This window comes from Filicampus tigris, chromosome 2, assembly GCF_054856515.1.
Source record: "Filicampus tigris isolate MCC_2025a chromosome 2, RoL_Ftig_1.0, whole genome shotgun sequence".
Taxonomy (NCBI): domain Eukaryota; kingdom Metazoa; phylum Chordata; class Actinopteri; order Syngnathiformes; family Syngnathidae; genus Filicampus; species Filicampus tigris.
Genome location: NC_141218.1, coordinates 1,144,621 through 1,166,277, shown reverse-complemented (window position 1 = coordinate 1,166,277; position 21,657 = coordinate 1,144,621). Strand labels below are relative to the sequence as shown.

At 43.1% G+C, this 21,657-nt stretch overlaps 3 protein-coding genes across 6 annotated transcripts in view; 1 reads left to right on the top strand and 2 right to left on the bottom strand.

Moving 5' to 3' along the window:
- poln (polymerase (DNA directed) nu) overlaps positions 1-21,657 on the bottom strand; it is a 31,836-nt gene that overhangs the window by 9,222 nt on the left and 957 nt on the right. Inside the window, exons 2-19 of the mRNA XM_086023805.1 lie at positions 9,912-10,015; positions 9,033-9,126; positions 8,242-8,960; positions 8,108-8,160; positions 7,392-7,778; positions 7,046-7,206; positions 6,852-6,964; positions 6,395-6,525; positions 6,270-6,329; positions 6,141-6,201; positions 5,980-6,044; positions 5,191-5,274; positions 4,649-4,744; positions 4,516-4,572; positions 4,353-4,409; positions 4,210-4,275; positions 1,674-1,722; positions 722-799 (exon numbers count right to left, since the gene is read on the bottom strand). Of these exons, the coding sequence (XP_085879931.1) occupies positions 722-799; positions 1,674-1,722; positions 4,210-4,275; positions 4,353-4,409; positions 4,516-4,572; positions 4,649-4,744; positions 5,191-5,274; positions 5,980-6,044; positions 6,141-6,201; positions 6,270-6,329; positions 6,395-6,525; positions 6,852-6,964; positions 7,046-7,206; positions 7,392-7,778; positions 8,108-8,160; positions 8,242-8,960; positions 9,033-9,126; positions 9,912-10,005 (2,425 nt within the window). The 5' untranslated portion in view covers positions 10,006-10,015. The remainder of the gene's footprint in view (positions 1-721; positions 800-1,673; positions 1,723-4,209; positions 4,276-4,352; positions 4,410-4,515; positions 4,573-4,648; positions 4,745-5,190; positions 5,275-5,979; positions 6,045-6,140; positions 6,202-6,269; positions 6,330-6,394; positions 6,526-6,851; positions 6,965-7,045; positions 7,207-7,391; positions 7,779-8,107; positions 8,161-8,241; positions 8,961-9,032; positions 9,127-9,911; positions 10,016-21,657) is intronic.
- On the bottom strand, positions 10,175-15,220 carry haus3 (HAUS augmin-like complex, subunit 3). 3 transcript variants are annotated; one of them, XM_086023808.1, is made up of 7 exons: positions 15,088-15,220; positions 13,538-14,488; positions 13,242-13,451; positions 12,704-12,936; positions 11,730-11,967; positions 11,598-11,625; positions 10,484-10,613 (listed from the first exon to the last, which is right to left on the bottom strand). In XM_086023808.1, coding segments are annotated over exons 1-7 (1,725 nt in total). In that variant the 5' UTR covers positions 15,151-15,220; the 3' UTR covers positions 10,484-10,611. The 3 variants fall into 3 exon arrangements, with proteins under 3 accessions (XP_085879932.1, XP_085879933.1, XP_085879934.1); XM_086023806.1 differs by lacking the exon at positions 11,598-11,625 and having other exon boundaries at positions 10,175-10,613; positions 11,679-11,967; XM_086023807.1 differs by lacking the exon at positions 11,598-11,625 and having other exon boundaries at positions 10,175-10,613.
- Positions 15,198-20,448, top strand: LOC147150747 (prostaglandin reductase 1-like). 2 transcript variants are annotated; one of them, XM_086023824.1, is made up of 9 exons: positions 15,198-15,345; positions 16,548-16,675; positions 16,767-16,812; positions 17,079-17,138; positions 17,312-17,479; positions 17,751-18,024; positions 18,087-18,192; positions 19,865-19,983; positions 20,073-20,448. In XM_086023824.1, exons 2-9 carry the CDS (start codon positions 16,570-16,572, stop codon positions 20,181-20,183), a joined length of 990 nt encoding a protein of 329 aa, XP_085879950.1. In that variant the 5' UTR covers positions 15,198-15,345; positions 16,548-16,569; the 3' UTR covers positions 20,184-20,448. The 2 variants fall into 2 exon arrangements, with proteins under 2 accessions (XP_085879950.1, XP_085879951.1); XM_086023825.1 differs by having other exon boundaries at positions 15,220-15,345; positions 16,524-16,675.

Below are 21,657 nucleotides of genomic sequence, written 5' to 3'. Positions count from 1 at the left end.
ACTGTACAGTACAATATGAAAATATGCTTCATTATGAAGAAATAACACACTAAACAACCGTAAGTGCTTAGTGCGCTTCAACTAAGTGACGAGGGGCGATGGACAACAACTCCTCCATTGAAAAAGAGTCTCCTTCCAAAATAGCATAACAATCTTATTCAGAGGTTTTTTCTTTTGTCTGTCTATTTTCTAATTGTTTTTACACACACGCACGCATGCGCACAGACACATTCAAAATATTACATATTCTTCATTATCATTATAATAATTTTCTCTTGCGAGAAGTGAGTTTTGTGAGGCTCGTGTTGCATTTTCCTGCATTTTGAGGCCCCTAAAAAGGCTCTTTCCTTTCCTCCTCTGCTTTGTCAGAAAAATGATTAAAATAATAAATACACGCAACAAATCAACTGCCTGGTGCTTGGATAATGTCTTGTGACATGCCTCTGAGTTGAAACTTTCCTCGGGACACTGGCAAGTGGATCGTGCTTTCTCATAAGTTTGTGAAGGACACCAAGAGGATGGCCAAGTGAGAGGTTCCCTGAAGGAGTTGTTTCCATGGCAACCTGGCCTCAGACTTCACAATGTGCGAGAATGCCAATTTCGGTTGCAAAACTGTGTGTACGCTACCGCGGCTTTATCTTTCTGCTTATGTACGTGTATGAAACATTGTCACTCTTCTTGGTGTATCGAACACTATGACCGTGAGAGTGTGTTACTTTACCTGCGGCGACAAAGGTCCAGCCGTCTTCAGAGACATAAAGGGCCCGAGGATGAACTCTTATCACATCCCGCTCACTGCCTGTGGAGAATAAAGTCAGAAATGGATGGAAAGAAACAAAACATTTATGTATAATACATTTGATGTTATTGTAACAAAGATTAATTTATTGTTTGTATAAAAAAAGTAAAATAAAAAAAACAAAAAACGAGAGAGAACACACGAGAAGAGGACCTTGAAAAAAAATTGCATATTGAATCACTATTGCAATACTGAGTTGGGAAATTAAATCCCAAAGAAATTGTTTCTCAAAATCATCCATAGTGGACACCGATTCCGTATCGTCCGCTGGCCTCGGTGCTGATGATGCTCATCCACATGACAACAAAACAACATCACGGAGTAGTGACAGCTGACGTGAGGATGGCGGGATGCTGATGGAGGGAAAAGCGGGATGGGAGGAGCAACGGGGGAAGCGAGAAGGAGGGTTTGATGACAAGCAGCTTTGGGCGGCAAACAGAGGTGCTGATGTTAGCGCCTATGAATCACACCGCACACATATACATACAGAAAAAGAGCTGAGTGTGGCCTGCCCCGCGTCTCATTGTGGCCTGGCCATGTCGACAAATGGACGAAACGGTTTAGATGCTTTATTCCTCCACAAACAGGTCAATTCAATGTTTGTTGCGTGGCTACGGAAAATAAATGCACACCATCGCTCAACTTTACTACCAGTCAAAAGAGCAGATATTAAGATTGAGTGAGTGCACCAGGGGTGGAATAACATTTGTACTCAATTCAGTGTGTTATAAATAATGAAACTATCAAGTAATATAACATGTTTTTCTTATTCTTTATTTACAATAAGTCAATCAGCCAGAGTTGGATTCAGAAACGGAGCTGTCCATCGGTGGCCCCCGAGCCGCACATTGCCCACCCCAAGTGTGCTCCTTACCGTCGGTACGCGCCATCGAGGAAATCTTCAGCGGAATGGCGTCGAAGTTCTAGTTTGGGGGAAACAGACAGTGAGTATGGATAAAAAGCAGATACAGACTCTTCTGGAACACGTGTCTGATTGGATTGACTGATAGAGAGATCAATTTGCCCCCCCCAAAAAAGCAATGCAGTGAACAGTATATACTCTTTGTGACATTTTTGTTTGGTGCTGTGCCATGAAATTGAAATGTGATATTATACTGTCAATTGTATAATAAAGACACATTCAAATGGGTCTTTTTCAGTAAAGGTTGGAAAAAAGCTACACTACACTGTGTGTATGTGGCGCATGGAAACATCACCACACACAAGCACACCCCAAGTGGCAAAAAACTGTCACAGACGCATGTTGAACACTTGTGACATTTTGTGAAATCAAGTCCATAACGCGCACATTAGAATAGGTTGATGAAATTTGGATGAATAAATGTTTCACTTTTTCAACATGAAGACATATAGTTAAATATTACTATTTCAAATGATTGCATGGGAGACCCAAAGTAGTTCATTGTAATTAAATGACATCCTTAAGAATCCACAAGCAGCAGCATAAGATCATACACGACACCAGATATTCTAATCTTCGAGACGCTCCGAGGTATCTTTAAATAGCAGCAAAGGCGGTCGAATCATTATCCCAGCCCGGAGTAATCGGAGAACAAATGCCGCACGTACACACAACTACATGGGCAGCTATTTTCCTGCGACGCAAGCTATACGGAAAAGTGATCAGTCACACTGCACGCGCTCTGATGTAAAGAGGGGGACTCGGATTCCATGTCAAGCGCCAATGTACCTGCATCCATCTATGCAAACACGGATGCAGTGCTGAAGAAATGGACGCACCTGCTCGCTTTGACCCTCACAGTGAGTGTCGGTTTGTGAGCGCAAAGTGTGGGGGGGGCTTGGGGGCAACACTCTGCTTCCACAACTCATTTATTATTCAGCAGACATAGGCAGGGAGTGACAGAGGCTCGGCTCGGTGAGGAAGGACTGCAGAGGCAGGGTGTGGACACGCCACAACATGCAAATGTGCAACAGTAACAACAGTACTTGAGGGCAGAAAAAGACAGTCTGGGACGTAAATAAATGGAAAATAAAAAGGTGAGTGACGACTGTGAGGACCTTGAACAGATGGAGCTGAACTACTTCTGGAGGGCAGTGTTGGGCAATTTAGTCCGATAAATGACTCATCATGGAACATAAGCAAATAAAACACACACACGCACACATTTGTATTTGCTTCATGTTGCGATTAGAAATGCTAAAGCTCCATCTGCTCCGCATTGGCAGTAAGATTGGTGCTGACCTAGCAATAAAAAATGCAGTTGGGTGGGAGGTAGTGGGCACTATGACTCAGGGCAGTAGCAGTTACACTTTGACTTCCAGGAGATCTAAAAACAGATCAAGCAGGGGAGGATGGAGGGTCAGGAATCTTTCCTCAGCAGAAAAACCTGAAGATTGAAAAGCCTGAAAATTGCTTTAAAAGTCAATTCACAGATTTATTTTTAAAGATAAGTGCTGAAAAGACGTGCAAAGACTGAGAACTACGGTTTGTAGTACTCAATTGTGGTGATATATTAACCCATGAAGGTCTAAAGTGCCTGGCTCAACAGCCCAAAACCTAGGGTTGTATTTGGAATTACCCTTGAAAACCTGAAGTTTTCCCAGAAATTCAACACCTACAAAATAATTAATATCTCAGCCCCAGTAGCAGAGAGAAAAATAATTCCAAAAGAATTGGAGAGTTTAGACATGTGGCTTTCACACAGACTCGAGTTTATTCATCTTGTCTGTTTCAATCAAAGAGGTAAAAATAAAGTGTCAGTGCAAGAGAAGCACTTTAAGTTAAAAAAAAAAAGAGAGGTAATTACCATCCTCTTTTCTGTTACAAAGACGTCGATATTGTCATTATCTACAAACATATCTTAACCATATATCACATATCACGTTCGACTGGTTCATAGTCCACAAATGCGTTGTCTATATCACTGCCGTTATTCATTTCAGAGCTCCCACGATCGACGGCATCCGCCATTACTGCTCGAAAAAATTCTGGATATCCGACGACGACTCGCGACACCGTCACATGTCTATTCAGACGCTTTTCATTGGTTAAGAGACCGAGAATTAAATAATAAATACAAAATGACATATACGCTCTCCCGCCTTTAAGGGTAGAAAGACGCAACAGCGCTCCCGGCTCTAGTGGTAGAAACGCGGTTATGCGCTCCCGTCCTTAATGGGTTAAAGTGTTTATCACCATTTCACAAATTTTCTTCCGTGTGACTGACCAGCAAGAAATGTACGAGATAAATAAATTGAACCCCCGTTCAGTGCATACGTCAGCTGTGCATGTCCTTTATTTCCTGCCCATACCTACTGATCAGCATTTACTGCTTCATGAGGAAGTACGATTATATCGACGTTTAATCGGCACAATGCAGGCCGATTACTAATTCAGCACAAAGCATCAGTACACTTTCTCCACTTACTGGGTTTGTTGAGACGATTCTGCCCGTCACCACGCTGGTCTGCGACCAGTTGGGTGAGACGTAGCCCTGTCGGGTTTCCAAGAGTGAACAGGGACGGATTGCCTTTGTTTACACTGGGGATGCGCCAGGCCGAACCGGCTCACCTTCGTCATCATGTACACGTAGGTATCGTCGACAAAGTTCGTCTTGGTTTGTTGAACCTGACGAATACGATGCAGACCTTAGTGACTGGCAGAGGCATCCAAGTGCAGTTCATCCTCAGACTTCATATTAAGAGTCAGATAGTGACACCCAACCATGACATACCTCTCTGTACTGTAAAATAATCTTTGGTAGAGGATGCACGTCCTGATACATCTGCAACTGCAACAAAGACACAGGATTAGTCTTTGAAAAATGATTCCACTCACTTGTTTGCAAAAGCAGAGTTGGGCTGTACTGTTTGAGTTGATGCGCTATCCTCCCGTGTGGCCATGTACTGGGGAAGCATCTTCTTGTTTATGCGCTCATGGAGGCGCAGTTTCTCATAGAGAACCTTTTAAATTGAGAAGGAACATAAAAACAACACCAGGGCCTGACCGACTGATACAGATTTTTTTTTAGGCAGATGCTGATATTTTTGGCAGGATAAAATACAGATCACCAATTAATCGTCCAATGAATAAAACAAAATGCGTAATGAGTAAAATGACATTTTGGGTCCCACAACGCATCCCACAATACCGATATGAAATATGAATTACAAGCAGAACATTTGGCTTTACAATACTTTGTTGTTACATTTTTTTAAAACTTTACAACAGAGAGAAAACTCCATTTTATTTGGGGGGGGGGGTTACATTTGTCTTATGTTGGAATGTGTTCATTTATATTTAAAAAATAAATCATTAATAGAGCTAATATCAGGTCCTAAACAAGAATCATAAACACTTTGCCAATGAGCTGTCAAAGCCACATCGATGCAAACACTGAGTTACTGACTTGTCGGATCTGGATCGTGCTGGTGATCAGGAAATATTCTCCAGCAGCTCGATGGGCGTCCTCCTCCAACTGGCTCATCTTAGTCTGACAGAGACAGCAATAAAAAACAACAACAACAAAAACAACAACAACAATATGAGTGACAAGCATGCACCGGATCAGTGTGGCTCTGACTTAAGTAGAACATACACAAAACAAAATGGCCGACTTCCTGCTGAAATTCATACATGAGACAGAGATTTTTCTGTGTCTTGCTTCGTTTCCAGGGGATGCTCCTGAGTGAGATTTGCTGTGTAGTGTTAAGGGAACCCGAAAACACAAACACGTGGCCTTCACACCCCCATGGAGACATTTCACACTTGAGCCCAAAATCTAAAATGTGTTCTTTTTCCCACCCCACAGCAAGTAGCAGGCTGACGCATTAATATTAAATATGAGCCCTTCAGCAATATATTCAACACGGACACGCAAACACAAGCAGCCTTAGTAGCAGCAGAGATGACCTTGACAGCTCGGCTGCAAACAACACCCGGATGCTCACTCAAACACACCCGACTCAGCAATTTGGCCGAGGCAGACAGTGATGCGCCTTCTTGACACGCACACACACTCAGAATGTTCTCATCCTGTTTAGAGAAACACAACACAAGACCTGTTCCCTCTAAAGTGACATCCCCGTGAGGACACACAAAACGCGATCAGGTGAATGATCACGGCCGTCTTGTATCTGCGTCGGACAGCCGCAGCAAAGCAGCCATGACATAACACTCGATGCTTTTGTCTACTTACCTTCAACAGGTCGGACAGATTGTCCAAAGCATCTTTGTCCATCTGGATGCATTGGCTCTCCATGGCTAAAACAAATCAGGCATGACACATTCACAACTGTGCAATACTTTGAGAGCCCAATAACGAACCCTATCGGACCCCAAAGGACATGAGCCAATCACCTGCTAGGATAGGAATCATTTTCAGCTCAATGCCTGAGTAGATCTTCCAAAGGCCCTGGCACTTGAAACACACATGAACATGAATATGAGCATAGGCGACTCAGAGTCCAAGAGACAGAATCTTTTTACCCGCATTTCCACACAGAGCTTCTCGTTCAGGTAGTAGAGGGAATAGAGTTCTGCCAAGACCTGGGACACAAGCATGACGCTGTTCTGTGAGGTCACAATGACAAGATGCACTTGAAGAATCTTACATTGGCAGGTGTTGCAGGGGGCAGGATTTGGTGTGTGTGCTTGCGAAAAAGGTCCTGGTAGCAGGAGCAAGTATCTTCAGGGTCCAGTAGCCAACCTGACACCTGAGGGTCCTGGATACGGCAGCCGGACACTGGACGAGACATAAAAGAGAAAAAAAGGACTTTATTCACATAAGATTTTTAGTTGAGACTTTTTATCCGGACAAAATATGTCTTTGTTTTTGTCAAGGTTACAACTTTCTCACGTTATTCTCATAACACTCCAACTAGTTGATTTAAACAATGACGCTGATCCTAACCTTATGCCTTTTTTTCCCTTCAAAAATAGGCAGCTTTTTAATTCCTACGGCATTTTGGTATATACAAGCTAGTCACGTTCCATTGGTATAAAGATCATAAGAGGTCCCTGGTCCCCAAAAGTCTGAGAAGCGCCGCTGTAGATGCTTGTTTGCTATGCCTTGTTTCCAGCTGACGTGTTGTCTGCACAATTGCAGAGTCGCGCTCAGCAAATCCTTGGCTCCGTAGCACACCGTGACGCCAGCTCGTGACAGCATCTGCAGCAGCAGGTCTCTGTGGCACACAAATGCACAAAAAGCAAAATATTCGGAACTGTGCGTCACGCACACTAGACGACGCACAAATTAAACACACCTGGTGAAAATCTGCTGTTGGGCCTGTGCCGGGCTGCGGTCCAGTTTATGGTACAGCAGGAGGTCGTTTTGGCTGAGCGACTGCCTCCTGTGGCAGTTGTCCACGTCATTGATGAGAAGTAGAAGGAGGCCACACGCTGAGAGCGTGAGATTGGGCGGACTCTTGCAGAGGTACAGGTTACATTTAAGAACAGTCACATTTCAGTCAGTGCCAATTGGGACTGAGTCATTACAAAGATGACGACGGATGATTTTGCAAATTGATTGAGATGGTAATTTCAAATCGTCAGATTTTATTTCAAGGCTGTATCGTCCAACCCTATAACAAAGGAGTGCCCCCTGCTTACCTGTTCTGACTGTAGCTGGGTGGTACCATCTTGGAACATCAAGGTTAGCAGTAGCACCTTAGCCTGCTTAACGTTCTCCATCATCTGCATTTTCTCATCTGGATTCAGCGCCTCAGTGCTCTTCACTTTAGGGTCCCTGGCCAGAATTCCAACCAGCCAGTCCATTTTGGAGACGCCGTCGCTGTCCCCGGTTTCTCTTTGTGGGGTTTCCTGGCCTGCACAAGTAGGCATCAGTTGTTGTTTCGGCCTCTGGGTGTGAGAAGCTGTTTCGGGGGCTGATGAAGGATGCCTGCGCTTCTGCCAAGACGACTGATGTGGCTTCATTGGTGGCGCATTTTCTGAGCGGAGCAACTTGCTCTGTCGCTTCAAGGGGGACGTATTCTGGCTCTGAATAAAGGGAAAAGCAGAGTGTCAGTAGTACAATACTGACTTTTTCACTTTTACTTAAGTGAAGGAGTTGACTTAGTACTTGTACTTTTAGCAGAGTATTGTCAAACAAGTACTGCTCCAAAAGTGCAGTGTAAATACCTCGGTCCCATTACCTAGTATCTTACAGCCTCTTAAGACTCACTGGGGAGTCTTACTGCTTATCGTGCATTGATTTCCGTGTGCATTAGGGAAATAAAAATTGTAATCCTTTGAAAGCAGCCATTGTAAATCTCAGCTCCGACCCCGGGCGTTGCTGTAATACTATAAAGTTCCCAATAGTCACTCACTTTGATTCTTTTCAGCAAAACTCTTGGTGAGCAGCGTTTTCTCCGTGGCTTTCCTGAAAGAGAGCACGTTTGTGACAAGCTAATTTACTGCACGCGCATGTGAAAAGAACTGAAATTAGTCGCGCTTAGCTTACCTCTCTGAGTACGGGACTTAGACTCCATCAAGTTGGAGCAGTCTACCAGTGGTTCTCTAGTGGGGAAGTGGACGTTGGTTTTGGAACTGTCCCTATTAGGTTGTGGATCTCTAATCTTCAAACTACACTCAGGCTTGCTCTCTTCCTTAGGCTTATACGCACACTCTGGATGCCTCCACTGACCCACGTCAGTTCTTTGAGGCAAGTGGGGGTTTTTCTCAACATCTTCCCAGGCGTAATTTGTCCATGTCAAGCCCTCAAAAAGATCTTTGACGATTCCATCCGCATACGAATCCATCTCCATGTCGGCTGAAGGTTTTCCGAAATCGAGTGTGGTCCGATTGAAATTGCTGGCAATGTCCTCCTTGGTGGGCAAGGTGAAAGTATCGTAGGCCGCAACCTTAGGAGGAGGACTACTGATAAAGGCGCTACACCGCGGAGGGTCGTTCTCTCTCATAAGCACATTTGCACTGGCTGGAGCCTCATTGAAGTCGGTACCTGGAGACGAAAGGATTTCTTTCTCGTCAACTTCCCAGTTCTCAATTGGCCATGTGACAATGTCGGAATGCTCTTTGGAGATTTCATCCAGCCATCCGAAATCAGCCTCCATATCTGCGGACTCCATCACTGCATAGGATAGTGTCTGATTGAGCTCAACGTCACAGCCGTCATCCTTTGGAGAAGGATTAGTGCCGAGGACCGGTGGCCCCGTTGCAGTGCTGGGAGCCAATGACAAATTTTGACTGCTGTCTTTTGAACACACAAAAATGTGTTTGTAATATGTCATTTACCATTGTGTGTCTTTCCAAGTGCTGGAAGCCTCGGCTTCTCTTTGGTCGCTCGGATTCATCCCCGTGGATATTTCTCCAGAGGCAAAATCGGGATCTAAGCGCAATAAATGAAAAGGCAGAATTAAAGTCATTTAACTTTCAATCTATCTCCAGAGTACAATCAGTGTACACTACAGTGAAAAAGTACTTACGCTGTTGTCAAATTCTTACTTTTTTGGCATAGTTTTCCCACTTTAATGTTTAAGATCATCAAACAAATGCAAATATTAGACAAAGATAACTAAAATGCAGTTTTTAAATGGAGACTATGGGGAAAAAAATATTCAAAGCTACCTTGCCCTATTTGAGAAAGTCCTCCTTGTTAAATCATTAATTAACTGTGGTTAATCACATTATTGGATAACGAAGTTCATTTTCACTGACCACACAAAAACTTGATTACCTCTTGTTCATTCCAGAAATCACAGAGTCTGTCTAACAAAATGAGGTCAGGCCAAAGATGCGAAAAAGCTACAACAAAACACAATCCAAAGAAAATCACAAAGAGATGACAAAATTTGAAATAAATATCATAGTGGAAAGGGTCTAAAAGTCACATCCAAAGCTTTAGGACTGAAGCGACTGAAACATTCGCAAAACAAATGGATGGAACAGTGGTAAATGGCTGTAGTTTTTTTTTTCTCCTAATCCCGTTCATCATGGGGAGAAGTTTCAGACATGGCAGCATTTGTTGCCCGGGCCCTAAATCTAGCGGTACGTTAGCTAGTGAGGATAAGTGGTTCAGAGAAGGGCTGGACAACGAGGAAAGATTGTACTGTCAACGTTTTTGAGGCATATATGAACATATACAACCAGTTGGTTTTTCTTTTCATATCTTACGCTGACTTTGGTTGACTTCCTCTAACTCGTCCGGCAGAGCATCCAGGAAGTCCAGCTCGTTGATGGAAAGAGTTCCAGTGCTGGGTTCCTCCATCTTGACTGCCCTACATATTGTGAAAAACACAAGGAATTTGTCAGTTTGACTTGGTGTTTGTCACTCAATAGCCAAAAAAAAAAAAAAAAAAAACATACATAAAATTGTTTCTCTAGTGAGGATAAGCGGTTGCAATAATGGATGCGATATACTGTATAATAAAACAAGATTTCAGCTTACCAATGAAATGCAAGGTGCTTTATTACAAATCCATCAATGTGAAACACAGAGCAGGTGCTTTAGTTACATGAGGACCTTTCAAAAACAGGAACAATTACACTCATGTTTAAGTGTCATGTGAGCAGAACTTCTTTCAACACGAAAGCAGAATGTTGAGATCAACGTTTATGGAGGCCACGTGTACATTCCATTTGATAACACTATGGCTGTCCTCTCTTCAGCTTCATTTTGCGCTCCAGGTCCTCGACCACTTTCTGCACGAGACCGACATCCAAGTGGAAGAAGACGTAGAGCTCCCTCTCGCGTTTGAGGAGGGAATTGCGTTCCAACTGGGAGCGCTTCGTCTTGACTTTGCCTGTGAGTTCTTGGATGGCTTTTTGTAAACGCTGCAGCAACGATTCGGCTTCTTTGAGATTTTCCATCAACTCCTGCGGACACAAGATGGGAAATAAGAGTTCATGCGTCAGCTTTAAAGCAATAAACCCAAAGCTACATACACACACTCAGGCCTGATTTTGCCTCCCTTGATTACAAAGTTAGCAATGGTCCTATTGTCAGATATCTCTGGAAAATTATCCCAAGTGATTACCCTGCGGTATGGTGTCGGTGTTAGGAGTGATTTTTCCTGCCATCTGCTTGAAAATTAAATGGAGTACACACATTCTGATAATCAGGTCTAAAGCAGGGGCGGAGCCATAATGTGGCTAAGGGGTGGGCCTGAAAAAAAATCAGGGTGGGCCTGAATATTTCCCTCACTGAGCACAATCCTCCTGTCCCGACATATCGTATATTCAAATAAAATGACAAACTGAATTATATGAAGTTCAGATCTTCCTTAGACAACCACAATAATGCCATTCTTAATTTTCAATACAATAAAAAAACACAACGAAACACAAATTCAAAAACAATTTCGTAATAATTTACAAAAAATGGAAGGTATATTTTTTTCATGAATCTCACTGGGTGGGCAGTCTCTAAATCTGGATTGGCCTGGGTGTGCACAGGCCCACTCATAGCTCCGCCTCTGGTCTAAAGTGATAAAAGTCAGCGCAAGCCTGATCGTGGATTGATTAAAGATTATCGTGAGCAACTGTGGGGTGTGTTAACAATTATCTGCCCCCCAATCAGCTTGGAAAACGTTTTTTTTTACGTTTTAAGACAATCGTCATTTGATATTCATAGTTCAGTACAGTGTTTATGATTATAGTTCCCTTTGTGTGTGGTCTACAGCGGTCTAGATACCTTTCACATGATGAAATTAAGATGTTAAAAATTGGGATGAGTGTACCCCTCATACACACTTGTGTTTCGACTGGACATACTTTTGGGACAGTGATAGTGGCTCGAAAGAGGAAACGCATAGTGCTACCAGGTTCCCACACCAACAATCATTTCTAAATCAAACTCACATGAGGGATTTCTTCCGAAATGAAATTGCTGTTTGGGGGCGAGGAGGAAAAAGTGTGTGACGTGAAAGGAAAGCAACCCACCTGTGCATTGGGACACAGCAGCTCCTGGTCAGCAATGGCTGCAGGACATACCTGTGGCCTTAAGGCCAGCTGCTGGAACTCTGCCGACACAGCCCCGTGAAGGGCCTCGCATTGGCCTTGAAGTTGAGCCATCGTGAAGTACTGGTCCCGGCTGGCCGCTGCCAGCGCCGCACGGGACGCCTGGAAGTGGTCAGCCAGGCCGCAAGCAGCCTGCTCCAGTGCCTCGTATGTCTGAAAAGGCTCTCCTCTCCCATGGGAGGAATCGACGTGGTCGAGGATCTGCAGGAGTCTGGGGGGGGAAAGCGTGGTTGGACAAATGAGAAAACAGTGTTGTTGCGCCACCTAAAGGCGAGGTTGATAAATTACAGAAGCATTGCTGTAAACGTGTTGTGCAAGCAAACGACTGTGGATCCGAGCTAGGTACCAAAATCCCGGCCTAAAGAAGTTACAGTGAACACTCACGGGACAAAGCAAAAGAATACTTTACTTTGGTGGCAGCTAAAGGCATCTTGGTATCAAGGAACTAAGTTGAAGTTAGCTGAGGAGTATTATTTAATCAACAAGAGTGCTTTGCCACTATATTGTGAAATCTGAGCATCAAGTTATATAATAATATTATTATATATTAATATTATGATAATATATTGTTGAGAAGTTTCGTTTAGACAAAAGTGGTTCTTTGCTGCCATCTTGTGGCAGCTGTAGACAATTATAAACCATATTATAACCTTCAATTAAAAACTTTTCATGAACAAATATAGAGCTGTGAACCACACAGTGCAATATGTTCATAATGCTGCTCATAGTCGAATGTCACAGTGGAAACTCTGCAACATGGAAAGCTTGAATTAGCTGACTGCCAACAAGATGACTCAAAAGCCATGGCTCACAGCCAACTTGAACATTTGAACAATGGTGTCAAGAATGGTATTGTTCGAGTGATACTACTTGAATGAGATGTTAGTTGCATCCCCACCGTGAATGGGGATGGGGGTGGGGGCGGGCGCCTCCTGCAATCATGTCACCTGCGGAATGTGGTGTCCTTGCTGGTGATGATCGGGTTGGGCCTCATGTTTAATGCCAGCTCGGGATGTGCCAGAGCCTCAAATCTGAGGCAGGAGACTTCGCGTTCCTTGACAAGCCTAATGTTGACGTTGGTTAGGTGGTTCAGGCACACTCCCCACTTCCTGAACTCAATCTGCTGAGCCAAGTGGAGGATATTGAAGGAGGCCTTCTGGCGGAGGAGATGATCACGAACCTGGTAGGAAAATTTGACACTGATTTCATTGTTTCGCTTTCTTTTTCATATTGTCAGTGGCACAAGGTACACTACCTAAACATAAAGAGACGGTTGCGATATATGGGTTTTAAAAAATGACAGTATCTATCACTGAGTCAAAAAGCATTAGAAAAGGGCTAGTAGAAAAGTAGTGATTCTTTTATTAATAGGCGGCAAAACGGCAACATACATCTCCAGTATCCTCCATACCAACGTTTAGTATTTTATGTCGTACTTTTGAAGAATCCATATTGCAAGCACAAGATGCCATTTTGTTGACAAACCTCATTCAGTTTGGATGTGAGATAGTCCTGCCGGGCCAGTTGCAGGGCCAGGACTCTCTTCACCGCCGGCACATAGAGCAGCCGGGTGGACTCCCAAATGTCGAGGGGCACCGTTCCATGGAGCAGAGCTTCAATCTCCGCCTCCACGGCTTGCAATTCCTTCTTAGACGCCTCCTGGCGCACGTGGAGCGAGGCTGAATCGGCAATGCTCTGGTAGGGAAAAAAGGTCAACAATGGGGCTGATGCCGATGCACTGAATTGTACAAAACATATTCGACGTGGTGTTCTGCGTTTACCTTGACGTTTGAGGACTTCTCAGAAAGCCAGTCGAGGCCGGCCTTGACACTTTTCTCCTCTGCAGAGGCTCGCAACAGCTGGTGCTGAGCCGTGATGTGCGCAAGCCGAAGTCTGGCCAATTGGTCCACCTGACTCTTTTTCTTATCCTCCTCTGCCGCTTTACCATCACGAGAGCTGAGGTCCAACACCTGGAAGGGTTCTGAGCAAGAGGTCTCAACAAGGTCCGTGAAGAAGTGCTTCCGAGTGAAAGTGGAGAGCGTTTTGGTGTTAAGCTCCTCTTGGCACAGATACAGATTCAGAGAAAGCTGAGAAAGAAGTGGCTCGTGCCTTCCGCTGGCGGACGCGTGCGCAGCTTCTGGCTGAACAGAGAGGTGTGATGCCAGCTCGCCCACCTCGTCTGAGAATCTTTGGAGCTCAGCGTTAGTATTGGCGTTCTCGGCGCCGAGAAAAGCGTTAGCCTCGGCTAGCTGGGACGCAGCGCTCTCCAGTTCGCCGACAAGTCGGAGGTCGACGTCCGTGCGAGAAGCAGCCATGGCCTGCAACCTCTTGCAGCGCTGCCGCTTCAGCGCTTTCTCCTTAATCAGTGCCTGGAGCTCTGCTTCCAAATCTTCCAAGGTCACATCCTCCTCTACCGTACCGCTGTCTTCGGATGGTCCGATGGTTTTAAGGACCTTGTCCAAGGCTGCTTCGTCCAGGATAGGCTTGCTGGACTTCTGGAGCTCCTGATAAGCCCGCACTTCCTCTGCGGTCAAAACATTGCTGCGGGTCAGGCTCCGGCAGACAAAACGCAAGAAATGAAGGTTTTCCGGGGAACTGTTGAAAATCCAGTCGAACTCCGAGGCATCCAGAGAGGATGCGTCGGAATAGCCCAGTCGAGCCATGGCCGCCACAAACTGCCCACCGTTTAACATGGCGCTTATATTGTTGTTGAACAGCTGAATGGAAGGTTCCTAAGAACATGGATGTTACAAGCCTTGTTAACTGCTATTTTTCTTCCAATCCAATGCATTTATAAAGTACATTTAAAAACAACAGAGTTGACCAAAGTGCTGTACATCAGTTCCTATTATCTAGCTGAAGATAAAAGCATCTTATTTGATTGTTCCATAAATGTAAACACATGCACCGTTCACAATTGCTTCTCAACTAACAAACAAGTTGATTTCTGTTGAAACTATCCTCAGCTATCGCCATCTACGTGTTTGTCTTGACTAAATTTAATTTCATTAAAGTTATGCGCATGCAGCTGTCATGCTCATCCTCAGTTTCTTAATGAGGCACGTCTAAGATGGGTGATTATGTTTATGAATACGTTTTCCTTCATTGTGCTTGACGACAGAGTGACAACTGGCAACGGTTGAGAACCACTGCGCAAGCCATTTCAAAAGACAAAAGTGAGGTGCATTCACGGATGAAACTTCAGTAAAAACAAACAAGTGATGAAACTGGAGGAAAAAACTAACATTACTCCTGACGGTAAAGTCGAAGGCACGCCGTTTTGCCCGTGACACGCTTTGAATTCAAGTCAAACCGATGAAACACTACTCACAATTTCGGTCACAGACTCCCGCAGGTTAGCAAGTAGCCACTTGAACCGCGCGCCTAAGATCATACGTCATCGACAGGGGACGTTGTCGACAGGATGACGCACGCATGCTTTCACGCTTTCATGTCAACCAATCGCGTGCGACCTAAACATTTTGTTTTCCGCCCATGTCGGTCTCCCTTCGACTGCCTCAAAATCCAAATCGCAACTCGCAACAAGACACAGCTCCTACCGCCCTCGCACAACAGCCGACAATAACTGGTAAGGATAAAACAAAAATACCGGGGTGGGGGGTGGGGGGAGCAAAGCTTAAAGGTTATCCTCCTTTATGACTTTTTGGCGCAATTTTGTGAGGAACCTGCTAAATCGCATTTTCTACTGCTTGAAACGCGCCCGTTAAACGTCTCACGTGGTTGTTGTTTTTTTAATCCACGTGAAACTAATTCAACAACAGCGCAATTCAGATCGTAGAAAATGTGGTCGAATACGCCATCTGGTACAGATCATGAGTTTAACCCAGGGGTGTGCAGACCTTTGTTCTCTTGGGCCACGGGGTACAGTAGTTTAAAGCGGACAGACGGGCCAAAAGTGTATGTAAAATTGCTTTTATAATAAAACAATCATTGTTAATTTTTCAGTATTATAATTAATGACATGTTTGTAATTAATTGCAAATGTCCCCATAGCGGGACTAATAGTATAGATTAATACAATGAAAAGCACAAAACCTTTTATTTGACTATTTTTCTATTTTATGTAAACAGTTTATTTTGATGATAAAATAATTCATGCTTATTTTTAAATTGTACTTCTAACTAATGTAATTATAATGACAGTTAATTGTATTAACGAAAATCAATTATTAAAAATCATTATTTTACATGAGTAGTTTATTAAAACTTAATGTTTATTTTATTATTGCAATTACAATTTATTTAATCATATTCACCTAGTACTAGTTAGTATTTTGTGAAATATATAAATTTTTAATTTTGCAAATATTTTTGTATTGTAGGTAAACCAGTTTATAGATGATTAAATGCGTGCTTATTCAAAATTGTTATCATTTGTAATTTAACTATCATTAACTGATTATTTCCAAAAATTAAATAATAATCTATAAACAGTCGGCCGATGTTAACGGATTTTTCTTTCGACGGTAACATTTTTCAAATACTAAGGGAGCAAAGGGAAGTTATTTTATTCATTAGATTTTTTTATTTCATTAAATCGGCTGATTAACCGGTTATCGGAATTTTATTCTGCCAAATACTGTACTTGACATCAGCCTAAAAAAAAATCAGTATCGGTTCAGCTCTGTTACTTCTGATCAATCAAACAGCAAATTGAATCCTACATTTTAATGTTTCAATGCGGATCAAAAATGCGTGGTTCCTATCCTGCTTTTGTCACGACATTCAACTTAAGATGTTACGTAGCGGGTCCATGCTGTCATCGTCCAGGGGCTGACCCAAACCTTGAAGCATGGTTCGAGCTAAGACGTGGATCCTGGCCAAACATTTCGATGGCTTCCCCAAGGAAAGCGACTTCCAGCTCAAAGCGGAGGAGCTGGATGAGCCTAAAGATGGACGTACGACCGTTTTTTTTGTTTTGTTTTTTTGACGTTCACATGTCGAATTGCCGTCTTGACCTGTTTTTAATGTTGCTGTTCTTTGTTCCAGAGGTGCTTTTGGAGGCGGTGTTTCTGAGTGTTGACCCTTACATGAGGTGGGTGAAAAGAACTCAGCTCATTCTAGTAATTTTGACATATCTAAATCTGATATTGTTTATTGTGTTTGTTTAAAATACATTTGAAAAGGACCTCTCCAAAATAATCCCATATTAAATTGCAATGTCAATATTGAGGGGTGGGAATCACAATCTGATTACTTTTCAAACTCGCTGCACCCTATTTTAAATGGCTTTATAATTGTTTGAGTTGAAAGTCAGCATGGGCAAAGGTATTATTTTAACGTGGCTTCTTGTCTCCTCAGGCCGTTTAGCCGCGTTCGCATGAAAGAAGGAGACGTGATGATCGGAACTCAAGTGGCCAAGTAAGGGGCAGAACAATTTTGGAGGAGAGCACATCTTGCACATGTGCTTTTCAGCAGACGCAGACAAACAAACACGCTGACTTCACTGGGATGGAATTGGAATGTTTTGGATGACTCACTCACTTGATTTTTCCATAGAACTTCAAAGTTCTGCTGGCTTTGTTGTTCTGTAGGGTGGTCCAGAGCAAAAACGCGGCGTTTCCCTCGGGGGCCCATGTGGTCAGCCGCGGCGGATGGAGAACACACACCGTGTCGGACGGGTCCGACCTCGTCCCCGTCATGCCCGACTGGCCTCGGGATGTTTCGCTGTCCTTGGCTCTGGGCGCCGTCGGCATGCCTGGGTAAGGAATGACTCATGTTATCACTGTCTCCTTGTTCTCAAACATCTTACGACAATTGCAAATGTCCAAAAATAAAAATCAATAATGATTGCATTCTAACATATAGCACAAAGAAGTCAAAATCTGATTGTAACATGCCCGCAAAGACAGAGTTGCTGTTAGATCAGGGCTCTTTGGAACTAAAGCAATGAGTTGCTGCGAATTGACTTTTCAATCGGTGCCATGACCCGGCCGGATTCGTACCTATTGCAACGTCCTCCATGTCAACCAGGCTGACGGCTCTGTACGGAATCGAGGAAGTCCTGAAGCTGAAATCGGGCGAGACCCTGCTGGTGAACGCGGCGGCGGGGGCGGTGGGTTCAGTGGCGGGACAGCTGGCCAAAATGAAAGGCTGCAGAGTTGTGGGTTCGGCGGGGTCCGACGCCAAGGTGGCCTTCCTCAAAGAGCTGGGCTTCGACGAGGCCTTCAACTACAAAACGGTGGCCTCCCTGGACCAGGCGCTGAGGAAGGCCGCTTCCGACGGATACGACTGCTTTTTTGAAAATGTGAGCGGATCCCGGTGATATTTGTCGAAATGCTTCCTGGACTTATTTGCATTTCTCTTCAGGTGGGAGGCCCTTTCTCAAGCGTTGCCATATCCCAGATGAAAGATTTTGGAAGGATAGCCGTGTGTGGAAGTATAGCCACATACAATGACACTGAGGCTCAGACAGGTACCTACTTCCCTGCTTGTGGTTTTAATTGGAGGGAGCAACTCAATATTTCGCATGTGGCAACTTGTCACGCCTTTGCAGTTTTTTTTTCTGTCATTAGGGGGCGACATTGTGCTTCTGATAAACTGTAAGGCAGAGGCAGGCAAACTCGTTTTAAAATTTTACATTTGAACCAGGTCATATATAGATGAGGTAAAGTTAACAATGTGAATAACGTAGTATATTTTGATTCATTTAGGCGGCACGGTGGGCAACTGGTTAGCACGGCCGCCTCACAGTTCAGAGGTCTTGGGTTCGATCCCGGCTCCGGCCTCCCCGTGTGGAGTTTGCGTGTTCTCCCCGTGCCTGTGTGGGTTTTCTCCGGGTACTCCGATTTCCTCCCACATTCCAAAAACATGCATGGCAGGTTAATTGATCACTCTAAATTGCCCCTAGGTGTGATTGTGAGTGCGGATGTTTGTCTCTGTGTGCCCTGCGATTGGCTGGCAACCAGTTCAGGGTGTCCCCCGCCTACTGCCCGAAGGCAGCTGGGATTGTCTCCAGCACGCCCCGCGACCCTTGTGAGGAGAAGCGGTATCGATAATGGATGGATATATTTATTTAATGAAATGAAAAAAAATAAAAAATATTTCAAATAAATGAATTCTACAATTGGAGGGGGAATGGCTAAATGAATGCAACAAATATTACCAGACAAAAGTACTGTGGATAAAAAGTTAAAAGTGCATGTAAAATTGTTATTTTGACTAAAATCAACATTTTAAAATGTATTATTATTATTTATCATGTAATTGCACCTGTGGATTCACCTTCACATTTTCATTTTGGTGGTTTGTTTTTAGGGGGGAGACAACCCCCGCTTTCATTTTTCAAGATTTTACAACAAATTGGAAAGTTTTTTTTTCTGTTTTCAATGCATTTGTAACGGGGGAACAATTAATTAATGCAGATTCATTTTTTTTTTGCCATTCATGGGGGACAGGGACTGGGCCAAGCCCTTGAATAACAAAAACGGAGTGGAATTGACACTCATTATAAATGCATTAAAAATAAAGAACATTTTTTTTAAACCCCCCAAAACAGGGATAAGCCTCCGATAAGCGTTTTCCACAATATCAACTGAACAACTGATGCCCAGTGTATTGTTTAAATGTATTAGTTACAATGACTCAATCTACCAATTATTTCATGAGATAAGTACATGTAAAAAAAAATTTTGAAGTACAATTTAACCAAGGAATTTAAGGTTAGGAAATTACAAAATTAATCCCAAAAATATGATAAGACTACATTGCTGTTGGAATAAAATGAAAATTACTATGTCACGTACAGTATTATAAAATCCCACGTTTAAGTGTTATTCATATTTAACTCAATGACAATTATCTAGAAATGCTGTGATGTCTTTTTTATTTGTTAAACTAATATGTTTATCGTTATCATCACTTATATATTCATCATTTATAATCAATAATCATCTATTCTCAATTTTATGAGATAGATGAATAGATACATTTTAAACGAACGTATTTGACGAAAAAACGGCTTAATTAATGAACAAATATGATGCGACTCTGGCTAATGTCAATGCTTTGTGGACCGGATTAAAGAATGAAACTGGCTTTATGTGGCCTGGGGGCCATTTTGAGCTTTGTGTTTGTCATTGTGACAGGCCCGTACCCTCAAATGACCATGATCGTCAAGCAGCTCAAGATGGAGGGCTTCATGCAAAGCAGATGGGAGCCAAAGCACCCGGAGTCCCTCAAGAGGCTCATGGGCTGGTTGAAAGAGGTTTGTCGCTGAAAAACACGTCGCCATTCCATTTCCTGCCGTTCTTCCTCCCCCGTAAATAATGACTGGTTTTCGTTTTCGCCTCCCAGGGTAAACTGCAGAGCCGCGAGCACGTCACCAAAGGCTTTGAAAACATGCCGGCGGCTTTTATGGGAATGCTGCGAGGAGAAAACACTGGCAAGGCTATTGTGGCAGTCTGATGTGAACTCCAGTATTATTAGTCGGAGTGATTGACACTTTTGAAACTGCACAACATGCAATAATGACTAAAAAGATTTGGGGGATATTTTTTCAAATTTATTGAAAATGTAAAAACGAATCAATCGAGTACATTTTGACAGCCTTTGCACAAATACTGTGTTGATGCAATTGGCAGCAGTGATAGCCTGAAGTCTTTTGGGATATGATGTCACAAGCTTGGCCCGCCTACAGTGGAAATAAAAAGTTGACTACACAGTACTCAAATTGGTGTCCAGATGCCAGGTTTTTTTTTGTCATATAAAAAAGAAAGAGACCAAGATAAATAATTTCAAAACTTGTTCCACCATTGTGAGGATCTCGTTGTCCAAGGGTATTAGTCAGAAGAATGGCACAGCCAGATTTTTTTCCAAGGTATTAAATACCCAATGTAAAACAGTGAAAGAAGTGGAGAAACAACGTCACAACAGTGACATTACAATTTACAAGTGGACATCTCTCCAAAATGGATAACTGGTCAGGGAGGCTGCCAAGAAGTCAACATTGAAGCAGCTGCAGGAATTCCAACAACAAACTTGAAATCGCCTAAAGACGTGCGAAACTGTATTATGGTCTGATGAGACCCATTAACTTTTTGGGCATATATCCGAAAGGTAGGTTTGGCGCAAACACAATATGTATTTGCTCCCCTCCATTTGTTTTACTCTGACTTGTCTTTTCTAAATGTCCTTACTTGGATAAATAAAGGTAACATAAAATAAAATACAGCCGATTACAACCGTCATGATTAAAGGCCTCCTGCTAAAGTGGGCTGTCATTTTAGCCTGATTTTGAATCTCAAAGGATGGCGATGAGAACCTCGTATCCACGGTTACCAAAGATGCTGTTCCTTTAATATGGTTAAGTGAACCACTTGGTTGGGTGGTTGCCCGGGCAACACTGATGTGTGTAAAGCCGCCCTTTCATGTACTGGGAAATCAAATGTAATTTTAAGTAAAAAGTTTAAATACTACACAAGTTGGACATGAACAAAACTCAAATGATTAATAACAATAATGTGATAGAAGATTTTACTGTTGAGTGTATTATGTTGACATGACATGCAAAGATAAAAACATGAGGTACATGACATTTGTTGATCCTTATACGTACATATAAATACACACACGTATACATATTTATACATATACGTATATACACACACATATATATATATATATGCACACTGTGTATATATATATATATATATATACAATGATTTGGGGGTTCTGGACACATTTTTCAAAGGATGCACGCTTGAAAAAAACCTATTTTTTTGGGGGGGGGTGGGGGTGGGGGGGCTAATATCTCAATCAAGGTTTTCAAGTATGAGTCACAGGGGCTCAACTCCACGAGGGGAATGAATTGAAATGTTGCCTTGACCCACTTTAAAAAAAGACAACCAGTATGAGCTGGCTGTACACCTTTCATTAAAAG

Bases quoted from the DNA above. Each gene is read 5' to 3' on its own strand.
- haus3 (XM_086023806.1), bottom strand. From the start codon at position 15,150: ATGATCTTAGGCGCGCGGTTCAAGTGGCTACTTGCTAACCTGCGGGAG. The intron at 13,452-13,537 runs GTAAACGCAGAA...TTTCCCTACCAG, and splicing joins AGAAGTCCTCAAACGTCAAG to AGCATTGCCGATTCAGCCTC. The intron at 12,937-13,241 runs GTTTGTCAACAA...TTTTCCTACCAG, and splicing joins TCACATCCAAACTGAATGAG to GTTCGTGATCATCTCCTCCG.
- LOC147150747 (XM_086023824.1), top strand. From the start codon at position 16,570: ATGGTTCGAGCTAAGACGTGGATCCTGGCCAAACATTTCGATGGCTTC. The intron at 16,676-16,766 runs GTACGACCGTTT...TCTTTGTTCCAG, and splicing joins GGATGAGCCTAAAGATGGAC to AGGTGCTTTTGGAGGCGGTG. The intron at 17,480-17,750 runs GTAAGGAATGAC...CATGTCAACCAG, and splicing joins GGCGCCGTCGGCATGCCTGG to GCTGACGGCTCTGTACGGAA.